Source organism: Mandrillus leucophaeus, unplaced genomic scaffold (assembly GCF_000951045.1).
Source record: "Mandrillus leucophaeus isolate KB7577 unplaced genomic scaffold, Mleu.le_1.0 Scaffold50, whole genome shotgun sequence".
Classification (NCBI taxonomy): domain Eukaryota; kingdom Metazoa; phylum Chordata; class Mammalia; order Primates; family Cercopithecidae; genus Mandrillus; species Mandrillus leucophaeus.
Window position 1 is genome coordinate 8921689 of NW_012105365.1, and position 12097 is coordinate 8933785.

At 38.2% G+C, this 12097-nt stretch overlaps 1 protein-coding gene across 1 annotated transcript in view; it reads left to right on the forward strand.

The window, feature by feature from the left end:
• Positions 1-4327: 4327 nt before the first annotated feature.
• Positions 4328-12097, forward strand: part of LOC105550981 (protein piccolo) — a gene marked incomplete at its 3' end in the record, with an annotated part of 283932 nt that continues 276162 nt past the window's right edge. Inside the window, exons 1-2 of the mRNA XM_011996071.1 lie at positions 4328-4867; positions 10784-12051. Of these exons, the coding sequence (XP_011851461.1) occupies positions 4620-4867; positions 10784-12051 (1516 nt within the window). The remainder of the gene's footprint in view (positions 4868-10783; positions 12052-12097) is intronic.

The window sequence follows — 12097 nt, forward strand, 5'->3', positions numbered from 1 at the left end:
GCCCTCAATAGGATGGATGATGCTCACCCACATTGGGGAGGGCAATCTGCTAAATCCACAGATTCAAATGCTAATCTCATTTGGAATAATTCTCACAGACACACCCAAAAACAATGTTCAGCCAAATGTCTGGCACTCCATAACCCAGTTAAATTGACACATAAAATTAACCATCACAATGTACAAACACTTAAGCAACATAGACATTCCTGCCTTTGCATGAGAGAGACGAGGCAGGGTTTTACAGTGCACAGTCCACAGGAAACATCTTGCAGCCTCACTGACATGTTGGTCCTGCAAAGTCCCATAGGTCATATTGCCAATGGAGCTAGCAGTGGGAACATTTCTCTTTCACCTTTTAAAAATAAGTGGCATCAAGTCCCCTCCTTCTCTTACAGATTTCTCTACTTTTGTCCTTCAATTCATGCTACTCTACTAATTCAAGTTGTTTTATCTTTATTCTGCAGAACACTTAAATAAGCCCATGCGGTTTTAAAAATATCTGAACTCCAGGCCAGGTGCTGTGGCTCACATCTGTAATCCCAGCACTTTGGGAGGCCGAGGTGGCAGATCTCCTGAGGTTAGGAGTTTGAGACCAGACTGACCAACATGGAGAAATCCTGTCTCTACTAAACATACAAAATTAGCCAGGTGTGGCGGTGCATGCCTGTAATGTCAGTTACTTGGGAGGCTGAGGCAGGAGAATCGCTTGAACCCAGGAGGTGGATGTTGCCTTGAGCCAAGATTGTGCCATTGCATTCCAGCCTGGGCAACGAGAGCAAAAATCCATCCCCCCACACCACCCCCGCAAAGAAAAAAGCAATATGTGTGTGTGTGTGTATATATATCTATATATCTATATATCTATATAACTGTATATATATATATCTGAACTCCAATCCATCACCAGGCTCAGAAAAACCGAGAATCTCCTAGTTGATTTGATCTCAACTCCTTTAGAAGTTAATGTGACTATTAACAGGTTTTCCTGGATAAATATTAAAAATACTATTATATAACACACAGTATATTATATTAACTTTGTAAAATTTGACAAATAATTTTGAATTTCTGACCCCAAGGGTTTTATCCAGGCAAGGCATGTAAACCTATAATCTAATCCTCTTCAGTAGGACCTTGAGACTGTCACCTGACTCCAAACAATTTCTCAAATAAATACATTAGTGTTCCTCAGAAAATTCTTATAAGTAAATCTTCCTTTTCTTTTTCTTTCTTTCTTTCTTTTTTCTTTTTTTTTTTTTTTTTTGAGATGGAGTCTTGCTCTGTTCACAGGCTGGACTGCAGTGGCGTGATCTTGGCTCACTGCAACCTCCACCTCCCGCGTTTAAGTGATTCTCCTGCCTCAGTCTCCTGAGTAGCTGGGACTACAGACACCTGTCACCATGCCCGGCTAATTTTTTGTATTTTAGTAGAGACAGGGTCTCATCATATTGGCCAGGATGGTCATGATCTCTTGACCTCATGATCTGCCCGCCTCGGCCTCCCAAAGTGCTGGGATTACAGGTGTGAGCCACCATGCCCTCCCAAGTCTTCCGTTTCTTATATAACTTTACGTCTGGGTAATGCTACATCATTTAAAAATTGTCTTCACATATATTTTCTTGTATGAACCTTTCATGAAACACACATATAAGTATTCAAGATAATTGCGTTCTTTTCCACTTTATAGTTTAGCAGGGTGGTATTTAGAAATTTTGAACAAACAACTCAAGTGCAGCTGGGAGTAAGTGAGAAAATTCACTAAAAGAGTGAAAGGAAACTTTGAAGGCTTATGTATAATCATAATGTGCAAAACCTGGAATATCAGTTATATAGCTTAACTAATCCCCCCAAAAATCTTATTGACTTAAAAAAGCATCTCATGATTATCATGATGATTGTTAATTCTCTAATTCTTTCAGTTGATTGTGCAGTTCTTCTGCTGGTCTCACTGGGTTCATTGATGTGATTGTAGCCAGTAGGTAGCTCAGCTGGGGCAGGTTGTGCTAAGGGAATTCACTAAAGCCTCAGCTGAGACGGATAAAGCCAGGGCAGCTAGGATCCTCTCTCCATGTGTCTCACCTCCGTGGCTTCTTCAGAGCATGGAAAACTCAGTAATTTCCCAGGCTAGCCTGGTAACCATATACCACATTCTGATAATATATTTCTAGTTTACAAGTGTATTCACAACTTTTTCTAATTTAATTGTCACAAGAAACCTGAGCGGTAGTAATGTTAGTAGTATTATTTTCTCTGCTCTTACAGTTGAGGAACCTCAACATCTGAAAAGCCAATGACTTACCAATCCAAATAGCTATTTGAATGCAGAGCTAGGATTTAAAATCAGACATCGTCAACAGAAAAATCCTGAAGAATAAGACATGCACACATGTGCCCATTCTCCAAAGACTAGGTTCTAAATTCTAAAGTCCATTTATAAAATGATTGAATAAATAATGCTGCTCATCTAAGTTATAACTTCATCTTAATATTTTTTCAATTTACAAGTATTATAAAGTGACAAAACTAATTGTATTACTTAATATTTTACACATTAAGGAACACATTCTAAATACGACTTCTTCTTTTATTTAAATTACAGATACACTTTGGACTAAGTATAAAAGAAAAAAATTGATGTTTCATATATTAAGAATTCAAAATTAAATTTATCAAACTTTTCACTAAAATACTTCTCATGATTTTTCTCTCAAAATTGAGAAGCCAGTTTATAATCAGTTGTAATCTCACTTGAATTTCTTCCACTCTAGCTGTAAATCCCACTTTAAAGTAGAGCTAACAAAAAAGGCTGAAACCAGCAATTCAGAAGCAATTCAGCCTTAACAAAAAATGAAGCGTTGGACCTTAAGCCACTGCAGGTTCTTGCTCCATTCAATGAACACAATCCTCTCTCACCTTCTATTAGAGAACGAATATTAATAAAAGACCTTCATATGCATCTATATAAATATTACAAGCCATATTGTCTATAGTTATACAAGCATGTAAATTCATACATACACAAAAATGCATGGACTTTTAAACATACAAAGGATGAGAATAGCTTCAGTTTTATCACTCACTACATCACACACAAAAGCAGTTATGGTATTAATATACACTATGTCAGGTTTTTTTTGGCATTTGTTACAAAAGATGTTAGCATTTGGTTCCCTCATAAGAGACTGCGTTATTTTTGTTGTTATTTTTTAAATATCAGTTGTAATTTTTGGTGCTTTTATACTGGAAACTACAAATTCACTTTGGAAGGTACAAGATTGAACTACGTAATGATTATTGCAAAAATCTGGACTTACTTTCTGAGCAACTTATTCATTTCTGTTTGATTTATTTATTCGTTATTGTTCCCTAACCTCAACAGCTAAGACATTAAGTCCACATTCTGAGGAAAGGTAGGTAACAACATTGAGGCTGCAGATTCAGTGCTGAACAGTCCCGTCTAAGAAATGTAACACCAAGAAAAGCGTAGGAGTGATAGTCGAGAGTGGGTCTAAAAAGTGGTTATTATAATAATGTGCTGCTAACCAATTGTGTGACTATAACTTAACAGTCACCCATTAAATTAACTTTTTGGGGTTCTTCTGTCCACATTTGTTAAAAAAGGGGTGGGGGAATAAAATCATGTTTTCAAAATTTCATGCTAAAACATTTTAATATTTTTACAATCTGGATATTACTGCAGAACCCCACGTCCACAACTTCCCGTAAACTTTTATTATTGTGTAGTCCCTCCCTTTAGAGAACAAGTTATAAGCACTCAAAACCTTAGCTGCTTACTAATATTGTATCATTTAAAATAATCTAATTAACAATCGAATTGTTCTGTGAAAGTTCTAAATGAAAAGGGCCATTCTTAGCTCCCTTGGGAAATGTGCCTTAAAGGTATCAGGGTCTCTCTTGCTAATCTTCAGTTACTCGAACCCTTTCCTAGAATGTTTAAAAACCTTCTTTTAAAGAAAATAAATGAAACTACAAATCCCAAGAGCCAAAGCTGAAAACAGACATTTCCTCTCCTGCCCCTCCCGCCCCCTTTAAATCTAGGAGTCTAGAAAGCTAAAACTCAAGTTGAGGCATCCTGAAATATGCCTGAAAGAAACATCGCCTGTTTCTTCCGTTTTTAGCCAAGGGTTCACTGGGCTCCTTTAAATCGGTGCTGAGAGCGAGGAAGGATCCGGAGCGACGCAGGACGGGGTGGGCGTGGGCCGCGGGCATCACCTGTTCCGAGAGGCGCCTGCGCACTGCGAGGGCGCGGGCGAGGAGGCGGTGCGCGGTGGGAGGGGCGGACGGCGCCCGGCTGGCACCGCTCAGATCTGCTTCTCCCCGGCTCCGGGCGCTGAGGCGGCGTCCAGGAGGCGTCTTCTGCAAAGGTTGCCTGGCGCTGTCCAACATGGAGGAGGCACCGGCAGCGGGCGTTACCTGCGAGCAGGACTAACTCCCTCCTGGCGTTCCGGGAGGCAGTGTCTGGTCCGGAGTCCGGGGACTCGACTGCCTGCACGCCCCGAGGCGGACCCCGGCTCTGACTGCTCCCCTGGCCGCGGGCTTCTCGACTAGGACGCGGCGCGAGGAGGGGGCGCGGCGGCCCCGAGTCTCCCTGAGCCATGGGCAACGAGGCGAGCTTGGAAGGGGAAGAGCTCCCGGAAGGGCTGGCGGCGGCCGCAGCGGCCGGAGGAGGGGCTAGCGGGGCGGGGAGCCCCTCGCACACCGCGATACCGGCCGGCATGGAAGCGGATTTGAGCCAGCTGAGCGAAGAGGAGAGGAGACAGATCGCCGCTGTCATGTCAAGGGCGCAGGGGCTGCCCAAGGGAAGCGTCCCCCCGGCCGCTGCGGAGTCGCCTTCCATGCACAGGCATGCACAGCATGATGTATATGTCCGGGCATATATGTACAGCTTCCCGTGCACATATGTGCCAGCCCGTATGTGCCAGCACGGCAGTACATATATGTCGCCTCCGTTCATTTTATTCTCCCCAATGGGGTGGTCATAAAGATATCCTAAGCCTTTTGATGGGCGGAATAAAAATGATGCATTGTAGAGTTTCTGGTGGGATAGTCAAGGGTTACATTCTTGGAACTGTGATTTTAGGTTGTGATTTTTGGCCTTTTGGAGCCCTTTCCCTCTAGGATGGCGTGGAGAGACGCCCTCCAGTGTTTTACTAATCTGGAAGTCTTCCATTAATACAACACGGACGTGTTGGGAAATAGATAGAGCTGGGTGTTTACCTGCCTCTGTTTAAACCTCTTGGCCATTGCGGGGTCTTTTTCTCTGTGAATGATGTCTAAATATTTCTGTAACAATACTTTAATCCCATTGTAGGTGATTTGTCCTCTCTCGCCACCCCACCCCCAGAGGAGAGCAGAAGCTGTTTAGGTAGAAGGAATATAACGAATATACCTTTTATATTAATTGAGGAACCCTAAAATATGTGTGGCATTAAACAGATGGTTTGGTCACAGCAGAGCAGGTGCTGTACATGTATTTCTAAATTAGCATATGCTATTTTAAGCCACAGCTCTTTTTTATGCAAAAGTGGCCTTCAGTTTAGGGAAGAACGTGTGAATTTTATTACCTTAGAAAATAATTTTGAATACATACTTTTAAAAACAAAGCAAATAAATGGCAAGTATAAGAGCTAATCAGTAATATGAACGTATTCATTTCCGCTTGTAACTCTCCATTTTCCTTCATCCCAATAGATTAGTTGTTTTCTAATTAGAGTACTAAGAGGGTATAATCATTGTGCCTGCCTTGCCTTTCTTATTGTAAACAAACCCTTTAACTTTGCACCCTCTAGTAGAGAACAGTTTTCTGTCCGTGGTCCTGAAACAATTTCTCTTTTATGACAACTGAAGGGAAACCTACAATTTTCATTTGAGATATTGTAAGCACGAAAGACCTGGATATATAGGTGTAGGTCCTTATCCTCTACTTTATAAAATGATAAAAAAATAACTTAGTCACTATCACGTAAGCATAATTTTGCCAAATAATCATAGGAGAAATGTAAAATGTTTTATGGGTAGTGACAGTGTTTTCACATAAAATCTTAAGTGCTTAAAATCTACGAGGTAAAAAGCCTGTTTATCTTGAAACCGCTAGTACTAGTGAAAACTAGCCCCTTTATGTTAAGTATGTTTTTCTGTATTTTTAACCTATGAAATCTATGGGGCTCTTTCTTTGGAAAAAGTCTTTCTTGTTCTCTTATCCAGTTTATGATATGTATGTACTGTTTTCCTCTACTTGATGAAAACTTGACTAGGAAAAAATAATTAGTGTTCATTCACTAGACTTTCACAGGATAATAACAAAGTACAATACTTTTATTAGCCTTTTAGAACTGTATGCCCGATCTTTTATATTTTTTCCTAAGAGACACAAGCAACAGGTCTATCATGCTGGTTAACAATACCAGTTACAGTGAGATCTTTGATTTCTGGATTTCTAACTTTTCTTCTGTTCAGAGGGTGGCTGAGAAACATTATTTCCACCTATTAAACTGTTGCTTCACGCAGTATTTGTATCAGATAGTATACTTTTAAAGCTCTCTACTGATAATTTTGTTAGGGTGGAAATCTTATCAATAGGTAGTGTGTGGCCCAAACAGTTATTGGTGAAAACTTTATCCAAATACTAAAAAATAAACAATAATTTTCTGACCTTTGCAACTTGCTCTTAAATTTTACTGAAAGATTTCTATAAAATGTACATAACTTTTTAAAGTTGTTTTCCCTATGTATGATAACCAAAGCAACATTTGGTTTATCACTTAGACTTTTAAAGTTATAGAGTTGTGTAAATTTAATATAGGAAGGCATACACAAATTAGTTGAAGTTTTAAGCATTTAAGTGGTGTGAATTGAACATAGAATCTTAAAAACAAAGACTGAGAGCATGAGTTTTTATCCTATTGACTTTAACCAACTCAGCAAATTACAAATACTTCTCAGTCAATGTGTCTCATGTTCCTTGCCTTTAAATAAGGCTAATAATACCTATCTTACCTGTCTTAGAGAGTCCATTGAGGATCAATTAAAAGTTGACATGAATGTTTTTGTTTGAGTTGTAATTTACATGAACCCTACAAATATAAAGAGTGGTAATATCAATATCAACAGTGGATGACACTGTCACTGATGGCTACAGGCAAATTGTTGAATTGTACATTGTTTTTCGGTTATTGTGATATGTGAATTTTCTTTTGCATGTGGAAAAATTAGTTCAATGGAGTGTAAACCACCTCCTCCTCCCACAAACCAGGAGTGAGGATACCAGATTTCTGTGACTAACTAGTTTTATGACCTTGAATTAGTCACTTAGCTTCTCTTAGTCCTGATAGCCTGGCACTTAGAGCATAAATGCATAGATATTCATTTATATAATATATATAAATTAACAGATAGTCCCAAAGTTGCTTATATTTCTAATATTATAAAATTTTGTGTGACTCAGCACTGTCAAGTGTCACTGCTTGTTGTGTTCCATTTATAAAAGATTTTATTACCTCAGATACTTTTACATTCCTACATTTGCATATATGTTTTCCTCATCTTAGGGGAAATATTTTGTTTTCTGCTGACAATTTGAAAGAAAAATTCTAAGGATGACAATAGTAAAATGAAAAGGGGGACAGTACTAAATACAGGTAGTTACAAGCTAGCAGTAGATGACAGGTTACAAATGAAATGCTCGTGGATTTTTTTATTCATTGTATACCCAGAGAAGTGCACTTTCATTACTTTTTCTACTCATTCTATTTACAGTTCCAGATATATCATACGAGAAGGGCTTTATTGAAAAGACTTCTCTGAGTAGTAGAATATTTAATAAGAATTCTAACTGAACTGATTATTTTCTTTACTACTTTCAGCCTCCTCTACTGGGCTTCTTCCTAAAGGTGTAGGCCAAATCCAGGTTCTAAAAAGAATATGGAATTTATCCATTTATATCTCAGAAGGCCTGTAGAAGAATTTTTAAGTGAAAGCAATTCAAGAAACATTAAAGTAAAACAAATACATGATATATTTATTCCTTGGTTCACTCATTGGTAATCATCCACTTATTCATTAATTCATCAAATATTAATGCTCATCTACTAGTTGCCAGGCTTGATTCTAATGATGCAAAGATAAGTGAAATATATCTTTTCTCTCTAGGAGTTCACAGTCTAGTATATAAGGCGGAGATTGCATTTTAATCACTTTTTCTTTAACAGTAAAACTGTTACGCCTAACAAAATTTCACCAAAAGACAATAGCACCTTTACATTTTTGTTTGGTATTGATAATTTTTTCTCTTGATTTTGTTTCCATTTCCCACTCAAAGATCTCTGTGTTTTACTTTTATTTACATAGTTACAGCAACTAAAACTAAGTTTAAATTATAGGACAGTCTTTAGGGTTGTATGCCTGTTTTCTAATGGGGATTCTATAGTAAAGTACAACTTATACTTGTGGGAAGTACATGCAATTATAATCCCTCGTGCAAGCAGCTTGCTTTCAATTCTGCTGTTTCTGATCATCACAAATATTTGGCATTCATGAAGTTTATTTTTTGGTGTTTTGCAGACATGATGGATTAAGTGAAATATTAAAACAATGATTAAAATACGTTTAGTAGTATTTTCAAGAGAGAAAAATTTAGCATAATTAAGGGTAGATTTTTTTTTTTTGGTACTCTGCTTAAAGTTAGATTTAGAGGACTCTGTACAGGGAAGTTATTTAAACAAAATGCTTAATAATTACTCATAGGATTGCCATACCTGTAATCAGCCCTAAGCATGTGCTCTTCAAGGGAATGGTACAATATATTAAGTAAATATAGAAGATTTATAGAATAATGTCAAGGTCTGAATAGTGTAGCTATAAAGAAATGTTCAGAATGATTTTCTCCAAATGGAAATATGTAGCAGTGCATTTTAAGAGCTACCTGGGAACTATTGGAATTAACTAGGGTAACACTTTTAGTTCTGTTTAAAGACTACAGAGACATGGTAGAATATATGTATTTTTGTAAACTTTTCCTTGGAGGAAATTGCAACAATTCAGAATCTACTTATTTGTCTTTTACCAGAAAATCACTTTATGCATACATCGCCATTCATAGATTATTTTCTTTTCTTCTAGGTGTTTGCTACCTAGAAGTAATGCTTCTCTGCTTCTTTCTGCTATCCCTTACATCCTGACCTGTGTTCAAATTTCTATGTCAGGAAATTTGGAAAAAGTTAATTCATAAGAAGTATTGATTATGAAATACAATATTTGTAATATGTCTCATTAGCAGATAAATTTTGTTAAACCAGATTAACCTATAAATCTCTATTCTCATATTATATTTTAGGTGCTACTAAGTTACTTTCTTTATTCTTGTTTCCTTCAATGAAAAAGAAACTTATATTTTTCAAAATTTAAAAAGCTTCATATATCAAACAAAAGACTTATAATCTGATTTTCTCTATAATTCTAATTTAGAATATTCTTTTAGCTGCAACTTTATCAATGAAATATGAATTATTTTAAAAGTTTCTGTATTTAATATGACTTTTGGCTAAAACAATAGATATATACAAAGTAAGAAACTCCTATTTTAATTATTTAACCATAGTCATTTAAAATGTATCATGTTTCCAAGGCTGTTTTAAAAAACACATCTTATATATTTGTCTATGAATTAAGCTATATCTTGAAAATTAATTACTTGCTACATTTAATCTCAATGTCAATAATAAATTAGATTACTAATAATCGATCAATGGCATTAGGAGATGATGTAACAAACACTGAGTAAAGAGATATATGGATACCAAGATATATCTCAAGACGATTTAAGCATCTATTGTTGCTTCCCATAAAAATTTCGGGTTAAGAATTAGTTATTTTTTCAAAAAGATAACACTGATCTTGAGAATAAAGATGGGATTGTTCCTCAAGAATGTCTAAATCATGAATGTAGAAATTCTTATTCTGTAAAGTTTTTTAAGGATAATAGTTGATGAATAGTGCCTTTCTAGGTGGTGGCATGGGGATAATCCCCAGTCACTCTCTGGGGCTCTCAGGATTTTAGGTACCCACATCTGTGTCCCAGTCTTTCCTGGCCAGTGATCTGGATCCCTAGAAGCCCAAGTAAAATTAAATAGATAATAAACTTTTTAGCATTCCTGGGAAAACATCATGTAAACTCCATTATCAGAAACTCCCCTTATTTCACATTGTATTCCCTATTTAGCTCATGTAAATTCTCAAAATGAAGTTTTAAAAAAGTCTCAGCAGACTCCTACATTTAAAAATGAATATTTTTAATTCTCAATGCTGCTAGCATTTGGAAGACTTTCTTTGATCATAACTTTTGATAAAAAGAAAAAATACACTCTGTGAACATGTATGTCTTATAATGTGACATTGCATTGATTTATTGAGGTTTTAATTTAAACCTATATTTAGTTAAGTTTTAAGGTCAGATTCTATTAAGTGCAAAGATAAATTACTTTTATTGTAAGTATTTTCTAATTATATATTTTAATTTTTATCAATCATAAGACCAATTTTTTTTTCTTTTCTTTACCTCCTTGTTGAAAATCTCTACCCATTAAAAGAAAGAAAAAAAAGTATTAAACGTTTTATGAACACTTAAAGGATGCTACAAAAATGGGTCTTAGTAATATTTATACATTCATAATTTTGAAGATATAAGCAATAGCTTTTTCATATTACTTTGATTTGAAATAATTTCCATTATTTTCACTTTTTTTTTTTTTTTAAACTCTTCTAGGAAACAAGAGTTGGATAGTAGTCATTCTCCAAAGCAATCAGGAAGACCCCCGGACCCTGGGCGTCCAGCTCAACCTGGTCTCAGTAAAAGTAGAACTACAGACACTTTCAGGTCAGAGCAGAAATTGCCTGGGAGGAGTCCTTCCACTATTAGCTTGAAAGAATCAAAGTCCAGAACTGATTTTAAGGAAGAACACAAAGCTAGTATGATGCCTGGCTTCCTCTCAGAGGTTAACCCTTTAAGTGCTGTCTCCTCTGTTGTAAATAAATTCAACCCTTTTGATTTGATATCAGACTCTGAGGCATCCCAGGAAGAAACCACCAAGAAACAAAAAGTGGTTCCGAAGGAGCAAGGAAAACCTGAGGGAATCACAAAACCTCCTTCACAGCAACAGCCACCCAAGCCGGTTCCTAAGCAGCAAGGACCTGGTAGGGATCCACTTCAGCAGGATGGCCCTCCCAAATCAATATCTTCTCAGCAACCAGAAAAAATTAAATCACAACCTCCAGGTGCAGGAAAGCCAATTCAGGGTCCTGCCCAGACTCCTCAGACAGACCATGCAAAATTGCCACTTCCACGAGATGCATCCAGGCCTCAGACTAAACAGGCAGACATAGTAAAGGGAGAATCAGTTAAACCCTCTCTGCAAAGCCCATCCAAACCACCTATTCAGCAACCAACTCCTGGAAAACCTCCAGCACAGCAGCCTGGACCTGAAAAATCACAGCCTGGGCCTGCAAAGCCCCCAGCTCAGCCCCCAGGGCTAACAAAGCCACTGGCTCAACAACCAGGGACAGTGAAACCCCCAGTCCAGCCACCAGGGACAACAAAGCCTCCAGCTCAGCCTCTTGGTCCTGCTAAGTCTCCAGCTCAGCAGACTGGGTCAGAGAAGCCTTCATTGGAGCAGCCTGGGCCAAAAGCTCTAGCTCAGCCTCCTGGAGTTGGGAAGACTCCAGCTCAACATCCAGGGCCAGCAAAGCCTCCAACCCAGCAGGTGGGGACACCAAAACCCCTAGCTCAACAATCCGGGCTACAGTCTCCAGCTAAGGCACCTGGGCCTACAAAGACTCCAGCTCAGCAGGCTGGGCCAGGAAAGATTCCAGCTCAACAGGCGGGACCCGCAAAGCCTTCTGCCCAGCAGACTGGCCCAACAAAGCTTCCTTCACAACTGCCTGGTCCAGCAAAGCCCCCACCTCAACAGCCTGGCTCAGCAAAGCCCCCACCCCAACAGCCTGGCTCAGCAAAGCCCCCACCTCAACAGCCTGGCTCAGCAAAGCTCCCACCCCAACAGCCTGGCTCAGCAAAGCCCCCACC